The 18,134-nt window shown below is 40.2% G+C and overlaps 1 protein-coding gene across 13 annotated transcripts in view; it reads right to left on the reverse strand.

Annotated features, from left to right (window-relative positions):
- HERC3 (HECT and RLD domain containing E3 ubiquitin protein ligase 3) overlaps positions 1-18,134 on the reverse strand; it is a 179,786-nt gene that overhangs the window by 39,798 nt on the left and 121,854 nt on the right. For all 13 annotated transcript variants that reach the window (XM_056567731.1, XM_056567706.1, XM_056567715.1 and 10 more), the window contains 6 exons: positions 16,647-16,896; positions 14,538-14,697; positions 8,703-8,779; positions 8,248-8,469; positions 4,552-4,643; positions 4,337-4,467 (listed from right to left, as the gene is read on the reverse strand). In XM_056567731.1, coding sequence (XP_056423706.1) covers positions 4,337-4,467; positions 4,552-4,643; positions 8,248-8,469; positions 8,703-8,779; positions 14,538-14,697; positions 16,647-16,872 — 908 coding nt within the window. In that variant the 5' untranslated portion in view covers positions 16,873-16,896. The remainder of the gene's footprint in view (positions 1-4,336; positions 4,468-4,551; positions 4,644-8,247; positions 8,470-8,702; positions 8,780-14,537; positions 14,698-16,646; positions 16,897-18,134) is intronic.

Here is an 18,134-nt window from a genome sequence, read left to right on the forward strand (position 1 = left end):
ACTTTAGAAGCGGCGGTCAGCTTTGACCGCCGCTTCTAAAGGGTTAATACCGCACATCGCCGCGATCGGCGATGTGTGGTATTAGCCGCGGGTCCCGGCCGTTGATTAGCGCCGGGACCCACGCGATATGATGCGGGATCTCGGCGCGATCCCGCTTCATATCGCGGGAGACGGCGCAGGACGTAAATATACGTCCTGCGTCGTTAAGGGGTTAATATAATGTAGATAATACCATTATATTTATTATTATTATATTTGTAATATAAATTGGTTAACAAATGTGTATATTTTTAAGGGTGAAAAAACGTTGTCCCTGCAGCTATTACCTGTGCGTAATAGACCAAATAGAGGAAGTGAGGGCCGGACAGGCAGGGCTCTGTGCAGGCTCCTGGCTTGTCAGTCATCCTGATGTGTTAGCCGGGAGCATGTCACAGAGCCTCACTGCACAGAGCCCTGCTTGTCCTCACTGCACAGAGCCCTGCTTGTCCTCAGTATACAGAACCCTGCTTGCCCTCACTGCACAGAGCCCTGCTTGTCAACTCACACTTCCTGTTTAAGAGACACACTGGAAATAGCTGCAGGAACAAAAATATACACAATTTTAACCAATGTGCATTACAAATATACATATAATGTTACACTTTAAAAGATGCTCTTTAACTGTCCTTTAAAGATATTCCAAACTACAGTATAAAAGTTTGTAATTTTTTTCCACATCTTAAAAGGGGTATACCTGTATTGTCTGTCTGACCCCTATGATAAAAGATGCAATATCCTAGAGAAATACCATCACTTACTACAAGGGAGAAATCTAGTTCTACCACAACTATGTATAAAAAATATATATCTAAGTCATTTGCTTCTACATTTCTGGAGACCAATACATCCCACCCCCAACTAGCCTATTCTAAACAGCAGCACTTCTTTCTCAGTGATGCCTCTATATTTTCCAAGCATCTTTCTTTTAGTAGGGCAGTTTTTTGTTTGTCTTTTAACTAAATTTCTTGGTCCCTTACGGTTCTTATATTTTCATATGTTTACAACATTGTTCCAGAAAACATTTGCTTGTTACCAAACCAACTACACCAATCTGCCACAGCAGTAAAATACTGTGCATATGCTCCTCAAGCAGGCAAAACAGCTCTGACCTATGGAGTCATGGATGCCAAGAGATCTTTGAATGTGTCCTGTGGAATCTGGTACCAAGGTTATTTGATGGCCTAAGCTGTTGTGTAAACAAGCTCCAATCCCTTAGTAAAATCAACATGGTTCCCAGAATCCAGGGTTTCACACTGCCCCCCTCCAGCCTTCCTTCTTCCCACAATGCACTTTGGTGCTATTTCCTCCAGAGGTAAGCAATGAACATGCACCTGGCTGTCAATATTGCAAAAGAAAATGTGATTTATCAGACCAGACCACAGTCTTCCCCTACACATTGGTCCAATTAAAATATTTGCATGCTCAATGTAGACACTGTCGGCAGTTGACAGGGTCAGCGTAGGCACTGACTTTTTGTTTTAGTTTTTGCTTTTTTAAAGCTAGAGTAGCTCATTCTGTGGAATTGCACCAGACTAGCCAATGCTGCTACATATATAAAATGTGCCTTGACTGTCCACCACTGTCTCTGGTTCATTAGCTGTATTTTAAGTGGACCAATTTTGTTGGTTAGTTAATGCATACTTTGGTTGGCTAATGCATACTGGGATACACAAGAATTGCTGTGTTGGAGATATGCAGACCCAAATGTCTAGCCAAAATGATCTGGCCAAAGTTGCTCAGATCCTTGCTTCTGTCATTTTAACTTCTTCCAACAAATTGGCCCTGATTTACTATTGTAAACCGACCTTGTCAAGCTGTGGGCCACATTCTGGCGCATTTCACTGAGAAAACTCGAAAAAAGGGCATGGCAGTTGGGTAAGGGGGTGTGGTCTCTAAAAAAAAGGGGTGTGGCCCTGTCATTATCGTAAAAACACCAAAATATTTACTGAGGTTTCCACAGAAAATGTGATGGATTTGAGCTGAGGAAAACCCCACAGATCAGAGCAGATGTAAAAAAAGCAAAATGTAGGGAAAAGTGAAAAATGTAAGGAAACTATAGTAAATACCGTGGAAAAATATCTGTTGGAAAATAAATAAACATAAAGAAAATTACAATCCACTCTTAGTAAATCAGGGCCATTAACTTTAAAAAAAATAACAGTTTTTGCTGCCAAATATAACCCGACCTCTGAAAAATATATTACTTTAAAAGTGATAAATATCATGAAAGCTCAACATAGTATTCACACAGAACCTTCCAAAATGCTGAGATATGGGTAGGAGGTATGTTCCCAAAGTAAGAGTGTATAACCCTTGTAGAATAGATTCACAGAATGATCCATCATAGAAGATTAGCAATTGACTGGTTTAACTTTCAGTATTGGGTCAGATTCAAAGTTAGGGCCTGGGCTCAAATCAGATTATGGATTAAGACCTATTTTAACATTAAACTGTACTTTTTTTTTTTTGACCTTAGGTAGCTTAGTGGAAAACCTAAAAGTAGACTTTTGAAATGCACAAAGATCGAGAGAAACCTTTTTATCATCCAAGCAAAGTGATTATAATGACTCTATGTAAATACATAGTAAGTAATATTTAGCATTTGTAAACATTTTGACATGTCATAGATACATGTATGAAGTTTTACCTAGTGAGGGTCTGGGAGCTGCGACCGACATGGATTGCTTTATCGAGCAGGTAGAAGTGCTCAGCTGAATGCTATCCCAGTTTATTGCTGTTTAGCACCTCTAGCTCTGCTCAGAGAGTGGAGTGAGTGGTGTATAGATTTATAGAAAGGCTACAAAGTAGCTCTTTTGTTGGATTGGACAAGATTGACTAGCCTATGCATTCTTTTCTGCTTGGCACCAATCGAGCTTTGCTCGTAAAGTGGAGCAAGTGGTGCAAGACTTTATAGAAAGCGAAGCTCAGCTACGTACTTCTGCACCTGGATTCCCACCAGTCAAATCAGTCAATATAATCGGCAGCTCTTAATTTTGGGAACAAAAAGTTGCTATGGCCAGTGAATGGCTGAGCAGACATTTTCTGCAGGGGTGACATGTCAGAGGAAGCTGGAAGCCGTAGTGAGCAGTGGGAACAAGAAGCCATTGAAACAGCAGTTGCAGGGAATTGGGGCAGGTGAGTATGGTTTCTCTTTATGGTAAAATCACCACAAGCCTACTGTTAAAAAAAAAAAAAAAAAATACCCCTTTAACAATGTTGTGTTTGTATAATGTTACAGTATTAAACACCTACAGGCGCATAAAGAGCACAAAAATGCCTCCAAACAAGAAAGTAGATTTTATAATGATGACAAATCTTTATTCATATACAAAAAAACATTTAAAAACATGCATATGGAATCACACATGAATGGGAAAAATACATGGATACTGGGATGAAAGTCCTGATATTGTAAACAGCTGTATGTCTGTATTAGGTAGGGATAAAAGATGCAGCATAGAACATAATTTACCGTAAGCACACATTTCAAGTGCAACAGCTCCTGAGAAGAACAAGAGTGGATATATTTAGTTAAGATATATCACAGAACAGGTCAGGGACTGACATAGAGATAAAGTGCAATAGTGCAACTTAACAGTACTTGCTGAATTGCAGCAGCATTCTAGGAACAATGATGTAATAAATAGAGATGTAGCTACAGATACATACAGCTGACAGGACTTACACCAGTTTCACACCAAACTTCGTTGCGTTTCGCCAAGATAGGCTTTATCCAGGATCTTCTCAGGAGTTGTTGCCCTTGAAATTTTTGCTCAAGTTATGTTCTATACTGCATCTTTTATCCTTACCTATTTTCTGTAGCACAACTTTAATACAGACATACAGCTGTTAACAATATCAGGACTTTCATCCCAGTATCCATGTATTTTTCCCATTCATGTGTGATTCCATATGCATGTTTTTAAATGTTTTTTGTATATGAATAAAGATTTGTCATAATTATAAAATCTACTTTCTTGTTTGGAGGTATTTTTATGTGCTTTATGGGCCTGTAGGTGTTTATGTTTGCATTTTGTATAACCCTCCATTTCTTATTGGTATTTTGAGCCTACATAGGGGAAGGGACTCTATAGGTTAATGTTACAGTATGTACAATTACACACAAATAGGTCCTGGTGTACAGATGTAGCAGAGGTATTCCTGTCATGTAACCATCTTTTTCTGTACCATAGTAACCATAAGCATTCCCAGCAGTCCTATGTAAAACATGGCGCATAGGATCTAGACTGGGTATCCAGTGTCAGAACACCTCTGCATTTACAGAATGTATTCTCACCTTCCGCATGCAATCTGAGAAACTTCACTGCCCATCAGTTCTAGTACACGCCTGGGATTGATCTCATTGTGAACCGAGTCATGTCCCAGCTGTCCATGGTCCCCAGCTCCAAATGTAAACAGTCCTCCAGTCTAGAACAAAAAGCATAGACACTGACCTCCCACTGAACAAATATATATAATATTTTTTTTCTATGAATATTAAGTTGCCATTACCTTTGTTAGGACTGCCGTGTGCTCTTCCCCACAACTAATATACACAACTTTCTGGGAGCGTAAAGGCTTTACATGACATGGCGATACCCGGACTGCAAAAGTAGTTAAAAAGATGATGATTAGGCTATAATGACTGCAGGTATAGGGAGTGAACACTTGTTCTATATAGTGCTTATAGGTTCAGCAAGATCTTACTAATTCTTTACACACACTTTATGTCACTAAAGGCAGTGATCCATATAACGTATGCATAGCTTATTCTTGTTACAACCAGTTCATGGCATGTATATACATATTATAAATCAAAATATTACAATTATATAGGTGAAAAACACATTTGCAATCTCCCAGACACAGACCTTCTTCAAAGTGTCCCTGTCATGAGAAAAACTTTTGAAATACTGCAGAGACAGGTCAAAATTTTGATCAGCCAGCATCTGAGTGTTCAGACCCCCACCAATATATAAAACAAGCAGGGAAGACTATGAGGTTATGCGCTTAACTTCTCGTCTCGCTGCATGAGATAAGATCTACAGACTTATATTGGAGCTTGTCTTGTGCATTGAGATGGAGATCACAGCAAGCCAGGGAGTGAAGCTCATAACAAAATGCTTCTCTCGGCTTGTTTTAGATATTGGGGGTGTGAACACTCCCGACAGATAAACTTTTGACACATGTATGCAGCTAACAAAAGGAACACATAAATAAACATAGAATATACACAAAACAATACAAAGAAGAATTCCAGCACTTCCTAAAGAGGTCTTCAATATCACCTGTGCTATTTCCCTCATAATCTGTGACGTCACATCCCAGGCTCTGAAAGAAGTATCCTTCTTCCTTCCTATCAGCATGGGACAAGACCAGTGATGTGAAGGGGGGAACTGGTATTACTGTTCATTAGATTTATGACTCATTGGATAAGGCAAGAGGAAGCCTGTTCTGGTGGAAACTACTGTGACTGAGAACAACTTCCTGCTACCTTATTTAAAGGGGCATTCCAGTGAAAACATTTTTTTCATATCAACTGGCTCCAGAAAATTAATCAGATTTGTAAATAACTTCTATTAAAAAAATCTTAATCCTACCAGTACTAATCAGCTGCTGAAGTTGAGTTGTGGTTTTCTGTCTGACGTCAGTGCTCTCTGCTGACACCTCTGACTGTCTCAGAAACTGTCCAGAGTAGAAGCAATTCCCCATAGAATACCTCTCCTCCTCTGGACAGTTCCTGAGACAGACAGAAGTGTCAGCAGAGAGCATTGTTGTCAGACAGAAAAGAACAACTCAACTTCAGAAACTGATTTAAAGTTAAACACATGAGCCTGGGGGAGAAGATTTGAGAGCAGTGACAACTATGTACAACACTCCAAAAGCAAAAATTAATTTGAATAATAGAGTGACAGGAGGCACATTGGAACTGGAGAGGAGAACAAGACAAGGATGTCCGCTGTCCCCTCTGCTGTTCGCTTTGTATGTGGAACCACTGGCGCAGGAAATAAGAGAAACTGATATATTTAAGGGATTTGGCATTAATGGGAAATGTTATATGCTGATGACATAGTGTTATTCATCAAAGACCCCGAGAATAAGATTCCAAAGATTATTTGTCTCATAGAAGATTATGGTAATCTATCAGGATTTATGATAAATTAGGGTAAATCGGGACCTATGATATTGGATTAAGGGAGGAAGGCGGTCATTAAATGGATACTAATGATTCAGAAAGGAGATACCGTAATCTTGAAAATTTGGGGACTAAAAATCACTAGCAAAACAGAGGAATTTACATAACTGAACGTAAAACCTCTCAAAAGGAAAATAAGGGATAAAATCACAATCTGGAATAAACTTCCCATCAATATGGCGGGTAGAGTACTATTGACAAAGATGATAATACTTCCAATGTCACATCATTTTACTAGAGCAGCGCCGACATGGAAAAGCGATACATTTTTTAAAGGGCTACAGAGGGAAATTAACTAATTGGTATGGGGACGAAAACACACTCACATGAGAGCTAAATTTCTGATCCCATTACTTAAAGAAGGTGGAATGGGTATTCCAATGCTAAAATGGTATTAAATAGCAGCACAAATAGAGTTTATGGGTATGGAAGTGGATATGCTGAAAATTTTCTTCACTAAATTAGATTGTAGGGAGGGCACTGTCTATGAATTATTGGAAGGTGGTAGATTGATGCACAAAAGTGTAAATAAAACTCATGTAGGTAAAATGTTTAATAAGATATGGGAATTCACAAGGAAAATGCTTGGTATTAAGGAAGTTTAGTTTATACACTGATATGGGAGAATGGGAATTTTCCGGAAATATATACATTAAAGGATTATTTTAATTGGGAACAGAAGGAGGTGAAAAGAGTAAAGAATTTAGTCACAGATAGAACACTTGAAAATTGGGATACACTGGTAGATAAATATAATTTAAGAGTGGGTAATTTTTTTTATTTAATTTTTTTATTTACAGGTTTGCAGTGCCTGGGATTAGGACAGAAATAACCCTAGATGGAAGGTTTGCAACCATGAATTAATGGATTGCATACTTACCATTCAAGTAAACTGTAAAAAGATACTAGGAAGAATATATAAAGGGATAGTGAAGGCCTCAATGGTAAAAAGGACTGCAAAGGAAAAACAAATGGTCACAGGAAGTTGGCCCTATAAGTACTGAAGATTGGGAAGACGTTTTCAATAATATAAGTAAATCCTCGGTAAATGTAAACCATAAAACTCATTAATAAAAATTATACATAGGCTCCCATACACACCAAAATTTCTACACAATATTGGTAAATGAAAGTATGCAGAGTGCCCAAAATGTCAGGCGGGAAACGCAGACTTAATTCATATGCTTTGGGGCTGCGTTCAGTTTCAAAAGTGTGGTCAGAAATATATGGGAAGATAGAGCAACATCTAAAAAGTAAAGGTAGATTATAACGCTAGAACCGCCATTTTGGGAATAGGATTGAAAAAAATTAAAAATAATAAAAAAATTCTTAAACTGTTAGGTATAACTAAAATACTTATCCTTAAAAAGGGGTTTGCACCTGTGGCACCAAATAAAAAGAATGGAGTAATGTGGTCGAACAAATAAAAAGATATGAAATAATATGTAGGGTGGAATAAATGGAAAGTTTGAGCTATTTGTGGAAATGGGGGGTTAAGTATAAAAAATTGTGTATGCAGTAGTTTATATGAATTCATGTATTTGTATTTTCTTTTTGTAAAATGAAAAAAGAAAAAAAAATTCAGAAGCTGATTACTGGTAGGATTAAGATTTTAATCTGTTTAACTTTATGGGGGCAGTTGATCTAAAACATTTTTTTGACACTTTAAGGAGTGTTAAATCTAATGAACAGTAATACCTACTTCCCCCTTTACTTCACTGGCCTTGTCCCTGGGAGAGTTGGTGGAGGGATGGAGCAGACTTATTTTCAGAGCCCATGACGGGACATCAAAGCTTACAAGGGGGAGAGCACAACTAATATGGAAGATCTCTGCACTGTGGGTAATAACAGTAAATTGCTTTATTATACTTTTTGGCACCATACACAAGTTGTTCCTATTAAGCCACAACCCTTAACCATTCATTTGTGCAGTAACATACACCTTACTTTTCCCTTGTGTAGTAACATACACATCAATTTTCCAGTTAGATTTAATAGACTTTTTAATTTACCTTGATCATCATTCAAGCCAAGTTGCCCTGAACTGTTTTTTCCCCAGCCAAATACAGCCCCAGACAGGGACAAGGCGAAACTGTGATAACCTCCTGCTGTGACCTGAGCTAGTGGTATCCCTTCCAAAGATTTCACACCCTGTGGACTGGACTGTTGGGTAAATCCAGGACCCAGACCTAATTGTCCATGGTTATTCTGGCCCCAAGTAAATAGTTGTCCATCTGAAAAAGTAAAAAGGTATTAAAGAGTATTAAAGTTTTCCCCAAACATACAATAAGAACACATTTCTCCATCATAAAGTATTTGGGGGAGAGTTATCTTTCCAGGCCTCCTTCTCAGAGCTTTCTATCAAAAGGTACACACCAGACTTTGTTTCCATAGAGCGCCATTGTATAAAAAAAGTGTTTTTTTACTTTAACAACCAAGATAATGAATTTGGTTGGTGATGTCCTACCATCTGAAAGCGCCAAACAGTGTTGGTTTCCACATGATACCTGCAGTATCTTCTGTAGATTTAACTTCTTTATTTGCCTAGAACAAATACACAAACAGCATTTAGTATTATAAGTGTGTCTTTAACATTCTAAGCATCATTAAAAGACTTAAGAACATTTGCTAGCTCTCTTAACAGTCTTTTGAAGAAAATACATGAATTCCAGATAAAATAACAATTCTGAAAAAGCTTTTCGCACAGCACAGAATTGAGTTGTTTCTCTGTTATTACTCCTAAAAATATATGAATAAACTGGCAAGTGGGCATCAGCATTCCACTAGTTAATGGGATGTGTCACTGCAGTCTGGCATCAGCATTCCACTTGTCAATGGGATGTGTCACTGCAGTCTGGCATCAGCATTCCACTTGTCAATGGGATGTGTCACTGCAGTCTGGCATCAGCATTCCACTAGTTAATGGGATGTGTCACTGCAGTCTGGCATCAGCATTCCACTAGTCAATGGGATGTGTCACTGCAGTCTGGCATCAGCATTCCACTAGTCAATGGGATGTGTCACTGCAGTCTGGCATCAGCATTCCACTAGTCAATGGGATGTGTCACTGCAGTCTGGCATCAGCATTCCACTAGTCAATGGGGTGTGTCACTGCAGTCTGGCATCAGCATTCCACTAGTCAATGGGGTGTGTCACTGCAGTCTGGCATCAGCATTCCACTAGTCAATGGGATGTGTCACTGCAGTCTGGCATCAGCATTCCACTTGTCAATGGCGTGTGTCACTGCAGTCTGGCATCAGCATTCCACTTGTCAATGGCGTGTGTCACTGCAGTCTGGCATCAGCATTCCACTAGTCAATGGGATGTGTCACTGCAGTCTGGCATCAGCAGCTCTGGTTGGATAGTGTGTACAGACACGCACCTCTGACAGAGTAATAATATTACTCAATTATCTAGTTATTCATACTTTTCCAGGAATAACAGAGGGTCTTCTATAAACTATGCCTCCTATGCCCACTTATGCTTCTGTTAGACTCTATGCATAACAGTTATTGCTTGCTCCACTGAAGATGTACCCATCGCACTCTATTTTAGCAATGCAGCAGTTAAATGTCTGTTTGGCTTAAAGGGGTATTCCAGGCAAAAACTTTTTTTTATATATCAACTGGCTCCGGAAAGTTAAAGGGTACCTCTCATCAAATAAACTTTTGATATATTTTAGATTAATGAATGTTGAATAACTTTCCAATAGCATGTTAATGAAAAATATGCTTCTTTCTATTGTATTTTTCCCGATCAGTCCTGTCAGCAAGCATTTCATGCTGGAGTCCTAAACACTCAGAGCTGCCAGCCTGCTTTGTTCACAGCCAAACAGGCTGTGAACAAAGCAGGCTGGCAGCTCTGAGTGTTCTCCTTTGTGAACAAAGCAGACTGGCAGCTCGTAGTGTTTAGGACTAGCATGAGTCTGAAATGCTTGCTGCCAGGACTGGTAGGGAGACCCCTAGTGGTCATTTCTTCAAAGTGGAAAATTAAATAGAAAGAAGCATATTTTTTAATAACATGCAATTGTAAAGTTATTCTGCATACATTAATCTATAATATATCAAAAGTTTTTTTTGATGAGAGGTACCCTTTAAACAGATTTGTAAATTACTTCTATTAAAAAATCTTAAACCTTCCAATAGTTATTAGCTTCTGAAGTTTTCTGTCTAACTGCTCAATGATGATGTCACATCACGGGAGCTGTGCATGATGGGAGAATATCCCTTGCATGATGGGAAAATATCCCCATAGGAGCTGGACAGCTCCCAGGACGTGAGTCATCAGAAAGCAGTTAGACAGAAAACAGCAACTCAACTTCAGAAGCTAATAACTATTGGAAGGATTAAGATTTTTTAATAGAAGTAATTTACAAATCTGTTTAACTTTCCAGAGCCAATTGATATATAAAAAAAGTTTTTGCCTAGAATACCCCTTTAAATAATATCTGCATTTTATTTTTATCGACAGGGAGAAAATGTTGGCACCAGAAACTTATGGTGCTACATATGTCTGAGGAAACAAAGATTGAGTAGGTTAAGTCTGTTGGATCCATTTGGGGTATTGTTGAACTTTCTATGTATCTTTCTTATAGAATATTGAATTTCATCACAGTGGATCCCATCAAAATTGGTTGGTTCCAAGCTGTCATTCACTCTTTAGTGATGTCCAAATGTGAAGATGGTGGAGAACTTGGCTGGAAAATATTTCTGGTGTGGGATCTACACTGTTTATCTACCGTATTTTTCGCAGTATAAGATGCACTTTTTCTTCCCCAAAACTGGGGGGGAAAAGTTGGTGCGTCTTATACGGCAAATACACATTAAAACCTTGTCCTATCGCGGCGGTCCCTGCGGCCATCAACGGCCGGGACCCGGGGCTAATACAGGGCATCACCGATCGCAGTGATGCCCTGTATTAACACTTCAGATGCGGCGATCAAAGCTGCCCGCCGCGTCTGAAGCAAAAGTGACACTAACCCGGCTGCTCAGTCGGGCTGTTCGGGACCGTCGCGGTGAAATCGCGGCGTCCCGAACAGCTTACAGGACACCGGGAGGGACTTTACCTGCCTCCTCGGTGTCAGCTCCGTGCCAGAATCCCCTGCATGGCCGGCGCTCTCCTTCGTCGTCATCACGTCGTCGCGCACGCCGTCCCGTCATCTAATAGGAGCAGCGTGCGTAGCGACATGATGGCTGTGACTGAGAGCAAGGATAGCGGGCAGCAGAGATGTTCTGAAGCGTCGGGGACACCCCGGGGACGCGGCGACAGCGATGGAGGGCGACATCCGGGGCAGCGGTGATGAGCGATGACAGGTCTGGAGTTGTGGGTACACTACCTCCTATACCAGTGGTCTTCAACCTGCGGACCTCCAGATGTTGCAAAACTACAACTCCTGGCATGCCCGGACAGCCAACGGCTGTCCGGGCATGCTGGGAGTTGTAGTTTTGCAACATCTGGTGGTCCCCAGGTTGAAGATCACTGTCCTATACTTTACATTGTATTTGGCTCAGAATCTGATGTTACTGATAAGAAATAGATTGATCTTTTCTGTGTTTAAGTATCCAGCTTGATGTAAGAATGCACAGAATAAATCACTGAATTTTAAGTGAAGCTGGCAGTGCACCCTAATCCAGCCATAAAATACATCTACATTTGGTCTGGGCTATTTGCTGGGATGTGCTTTCCAATAATAGAATTCCATTGACATCCTCAGTCTGGTAGCCATCAGGTGTTCTGTACTGTTTGTTCACATTTCACAACTATGATTCATTTGGCACATACTCCATAACTCCTTGTTTAGTGTCATATTCCAATTTGAGTGATTGCCACAATAGGGATAAACCAAAGAAGCTTTAGTGCCCTGAAAACATGTCATACAAAACCTAGATCAGGAAATATTAAATCCATGTCAGTGGGAATACAGGGTTTAAGGTTTATATAGTCTTGTACATGTACGAATAAAGTATACATGTCCATAGGTTCGATCAAGGGACCCCCCTCTATAAGCCAGGCAAGATATGCTATCATTTAGGGGGTTCATACTAGCAAATACTAATCAGATTAATGCCAACTTCAAAAGGTAGTCTATGTGGACAGGGTCCCTCTTTTCTCTGTAAAATTGTGTCTTTCATTCAATCAGAAATTGCAGTCCTCATGGTCTCTTGTTTCTGTAGTCCTTCCCCTTCCCCCAGGTTCCTCTGTCATCCCTGTCATCACGTGTACGAATAGACAAAGCCATGGGTTGTCCTCAAGTTGTGTGTGATATTGCGACAAGTGAATGCAGTCAAATTTTTATACCAAACACACAATCCAAGGACATGGTGATGCTGTTTTCAGAATACATTAGCTCTGTTTTTCTATTTGGGGATAACCCCTTTAATGAATAGATTGACAGATTGATGGCCCTATCTTGCCAAAGCAGCTTCTGCTGAAAGATGATGTTGGAAAGATAGCACTTAACCTCAATGGTCCAGATTTATCAAACTGTGTGAGAGAAAAAAAGAGGGAATTTCCCACAGCAACCAATCACAGCTCAGGTTTCACTTTACCAGAGCTTGTTAGCTGACCTGTGATTGGTTGCTGTGGGAAATTACCTCTCTTTCCTATCTCACACTTTGATAAATCTGGGCCATTGTCTTTTCTCCTAAGGGTGCATTCACACTGCGGAATCTCTGCTCGGTGAATTCTGTGAGCGGAGATTCCGCCTGGTGGCCGCCGCCTAAGTTTCTTCGGCGCTAGGGTCGTGGGGCACTGAGCCGTCACCATGTTCTTTCTTTGTGCGGAACAATTTCAGCTGCGGAATTGTCCGCTGATGAAATTCTGCAGTGTGAACGGGTCTCGCGGAGACCCATTCACACTAATGTTAAGTTCACACCATGGAATTCCGCTCGCGGAGTTCCGCGGGAATTCCGTACTGTGAACGCACCCTTAGACAGCTAAAACGAAGTATGCAGAAAGGCAGAGGAAGGCAGTACTATCAGAAGGTAAGGCTCCCTAACCCACTGAAGCTTGATTAGGCTGCATTCACACCAAGTTTTTGCAATACAGTTCACGTATGCTTTCAGTTTGAAATCCGTACGGAACCATATTGAAAACCATATGCATTGACTCTCCATTGAAAACTGTATGCCAAAAGATGCAACAGGTTGTGTCCGTTTTTCATCCTGTACGGTTTTGTCAGTTTTTTTCCCCGTACCCAAAACCATAGCCTACCACGGTTTTTGGTCCGGGTGAAAACCGTATTAAAACGTATACGTTTTTTTAAACATGGGAGTCAATGGGAACTGTACAGAACCGTATGTGCGTATGGTTTCATCCGGTTTTCACAATATGGTTTTTGACTTTGCACAGTTTTTCTTGGAATTTTAATCAAACAAGTGAAACTTTATTCATCACCTGCCCAATACCATCCCTACAGTGAAACCTGGTGGTGGCAGAACAAGCTGTGGGGGGTATTTTTCAGCAGCTGGGACAGGTAGACTGGTCTGGGTTGAGGGAAACCTGAATGGAGCAAAGTATAGGGAAATTCTTAATGTGAACCAAAACAGGTGACTTTATTTTCTTACCTTTAGGCTGGGTTCACAGTACAGAATTTCCGTGCAGAATTAGGTTTTGAAATTCTGCTCAGACATTCCAATGCAGCAGAAACCTATTGCTGTCAATGGGTTTCTGCTGCACAGTGCACATGACAGAATTTCTGACATGTGGGAGCTTGGGGACTGTCAGTCAGTGCCGTCACCCTCTGAATCTTTGACTGTAAGAATAATTTGGTCATTCTTTTGGAGGAATCGGAGAATACAATGACCTTTATGGGAATGGAATACTTTAGGCTGGAGATTCCATATTATGAACCTAGCCCTAATCCTGTTTAAATCTAAGCACAAGGCTCCACTTTACCATTCAGATGCTGTAATAGTCAGCTTCCCTTCATAGTTGGTACCTTCCAGAGAAGAATCTCACTAGATCTATCTCCGCTAAATTGACAGTAAAACCAGTTTCCATGGAAACCACTAAATTTTCTAATGATATGTATTGAGAAAAGGCTTAATTTAACCTACTGATACAGTAGGATGCCACATAAATAAATGTAAAAAAAAGTGAAAGGGTATTAAAACTTTCCAAAAGCACTGCATTATTTATTATCTGTAGGGAATTGCATTTATTCTAGTACTGTTTTATGGAACAGTCATTAAAAAAATTAGCAAATCTACTCCTATTTACCATATAAAAGAGAAAAGAAATGCTCCTCTCCTGTAGTATGATATTGTATAGTAAACTACAATACAGATCTGAAGCTTCATACCTCGGAACAGGAACAGAATGCTCTGTAATGGAATGACCAAGCTGTCCTTCACTGCCAGCACCCCATGAGAAGAGCTGACCTTGGCTATTGAGGGCGACACTATGTGCCTGTCCACATGCTACATGGATTATATGTTCATTTGCCAAAGCATTCACATATCCTGAAAAAGAAAGATACCAAGACCAGAATTGCTTTACTCTATAATACAATTATCACAAGAGAAATGTTTACACGACTCCATGTATCCAGTATGCTCACCTCACCCACCCCCCCACCCCCCAAGAAAAAAATTCTACTTTTTAAGTGGAATTTGTCTGAATTAAATTGAAATAGTGTATGACTAATGGTAGTATAAACCAACTTCACATTCATAAAAGAGTCAAGAGATGCTGCAGTGTGAAAAGTGGTGCATTCAGGAGACACCAAATTTACAAACAATTCTTTGGTTGTTTCCGGTGAAAAAAACAAGGCTAGAAATGAAATGCAATTTTCACCAACACTAAGAATTGTGGATTCTTTCTTTCAGCACACATTTTCAATATTATGGAATAAGTAACATGTCCCTTATTCAGAGCGTATTACTTGGGAATGCGCATTGGACATGCAATATGCCAAATAGCCCCTTGACTAAATACTGCTTATCTGCACCAGAAACTGCTAATATAAATGTAGTCCAAAGTATCAAAAGGCTACGCTCAGAATTTCCATCAAGGATTGCATGGAAAATGTTTCCCCTTTAGAAACAAATTTGCAGTGTTAGCATATCCTATAATAAGAGGTGGGCAATCCTTACTGTGATACAGGCTGCACCAAAGGCTCATAGTTTTAGGCACTCACTTCAGGGAGTCGTGCTATGCATAGGCACATTTCTATTGAAAGCATGCAAAGCTGTCAGATGGTCTGAGGCAGTGGTCTTCAACCTGCGGACCTCCAGATGTTGCAAAACTACAACTGGGAATTGTAGTTTTGCAACACCTGGAGGTCCGCAGGTTGAAGACCACTGGTCTAAGGTATCCAAGGCAGTCGAATCTCTGATTTCCAAGATATATTGCTCCTATGGCAGATAATGGAGTAGGTGAAAAGACCAACTTGTGTGTCTGAATGAGCATGCAGATTCTTTAAAAGAGAAAATCAAGGAAGGTTTATTGAAGAACAATGAGTAACATCCAGTTAAATCTCTCCAAAGGACCGCTTTTTTGAGAAGACCACCCCCTTATTTAGCCACGATTTTGTATGATGGATTTTTAGTCCACCATACATTCTGCATAGTAGCCATGTACTTTGAGAAGACCAATCTATAGAACAGCGGTACTCAATTAGCGGACCACGGTCCAGATCCAGACGGCGGCCGCCAGTCATTCGGAGGAGGCATCCGCTGTCCCGGCATTCATGTGCATCAGTGTCTTTAAGACACCGATACAAATGAATAGCTGTGCGCCGGCGGAGTGAGGGAACACTCTGCTCCCTGTCCAGCTAGCGCTTCTTGCATGGCACTGCGGCCGCTAGGTGTGAACCAGGTGTTAACCTTTACCGGTGGCAGACATGGAAAAGCGGACCCCTACTTAAAGTTGTTGAGTACCCCTGCTATAGCAGATCACTTTTCTGTTCACTTTTTGGTTGTCTTCTCAAAAGTTTTACCGTATTTCAATCCTTAATGGATCTTTCTCAGGTGCCTCAGGAAGATATCCATTTATAGGGGGAGATTTATCAAAACCAGTCCAGAGGAAAGGTTGTCCATGAAAGAAAGAAGCAATCTGATTGGTTGCTATGGGCAACTGGACAACGTTTCCTCTGGACAGGTTTTGATAAATCTCCCCCATAGTTCTTTGGGCAATAAAACTTCCTTGCTCTTATCACATCACAAGAATGTGAAGATTATGTGTTCATCCTGATGCGCAAGTTAGATTTTGCACTTGCTCCAACACCTGCCATGAACAATATTTTGTGGTTTAATAAACCTCAAGTGCTCCTGCTTGTATATTTAGCAGCTTCTAGTATTTGTCAAAAATCTCAATTTATTACCCTTTGTAATGTTACATCATATTATGAATCTCCCTCATAGCCCATACTGCTCTCTTATAGGAGAATAAGGCTACAAACTAGTAATACCTGGTGAGACTTCCTCATGGTCACGACCAAGCTGTCCCGCACTGTTACAACCACAGCTGTAAACTTGACCATCTTCTAGTAGAAACACAGAATGATTCTCTCCACAAGCCACTTGCTTGACAAAATTAGAAAGGGGGAAAGTCGATTTTATGGGCTCAGGGGTGATAGTTAAGGATCCATGGTTAAATCCAAGCTGTCCAAAAGCAGAGTGCCCCCAACATAACATGGCTAATCATAAAGTTCCAGATATCTAAAAATAAAATAAAAACAGGCGTTAAATGCAATGTGAAAAATTATTTCAGGACCATAGAAAAGTGAGGTGACCATCACTGCTACACACTGGCTGACTACACTGGAGATTGTCACATTTATAAGCGCGAGCATTTGCACTTCCCCTGACAACTCGCTGTCCGGGCTCTCGTGATACGATTATGAACACACTGCAGCCTCATTGACTGTCCGCCATGTGGTTAGAACGTCATCAGCAGAGCCAAGACTACGAGTCGTCAGAAGTAAACAGGAGGACCAAATCACTGGTACTAAAGTGGGTGAGATAAGAACACTGCAGCTTTTTATTTATTTATTTAATATATTCTTTTTTATAATATCAAAATACTTTTAAACTGGGTTTCTGTTATTCCCATTCAATTCAATGGACTGCGACTATCCAGGTGTGTATAGGGAACAGAATTTTTTGATCAATATAAGTCAGGCATTTGGACCCCCAGTCTTATGTCTGTAAGAAAGAACCCCCTTCCTGTTGGGGAGCATTCTCATGTGTCATTTTATTGTATATTTTATGCACAATGTCAGAAGTGTATCATAAACAGATGTATTAGGGAAAGATGTTCATTGTCTCTTTTCAATCTAGTTCTAGTCTTGCATCAATATGGCACATGAGAAAGCAGTTGAAGAATATAAGTTCTGCTTTCTGAAGATAAGCAGTGCAGCACCAGAACAACCTCCCCTCCTGCCTTCATAGTAATACGATTGCTTGTTATTGTTAGACACACTGTGGCTTATTGCACCATTCCTTCACATCTAAAGTGTGTTCTCGCCAATGCTGGGAGAGAAATGGACATTGCACTCCCTTATTTGTTCTTCACGTTGTATGTGGTATCATAAAGTAATCAAGAAACAGCTGGTTCATTATTAGCAATGTGAGCAGGTAGTCATCGGTCATGCCAGCGACCACAGCAAGTATGATTATGTATACTATGCACAAGATCCTACAGGACACCCATTCATAAATACATCCTCTCGAATTAGACTAACACATAGCATGGCAGAACTGCAGCAAGATCTATGGGGAAAGATTTATCAAAACCTGTATAGAGGAATATTTGACCCATTACCAATAGCAACCAAATTGCTTTTTTCCTTTTTTTAAAAAGGCCTCTGAAAAATGAAAGAAGCAATCTGATTGGTTGATATGGGCAACTGGTCAACTTTTCCCCTATATGTTTACACTCAATGGCCTACATTTAT

Source organism: Hyla sarda, chromosome 1 (genome assembly GCF_029499605.1).
Source record: "Hyla sarda isolate aHylSar1 chromosome 1, aHylSar1.hap1, whole genome shotgun sequence".
NCBI lineage: Eukaryota > Metazoa > Chordata > Amphibia > Anura > Hylidae > Hyla > Hyla sarda.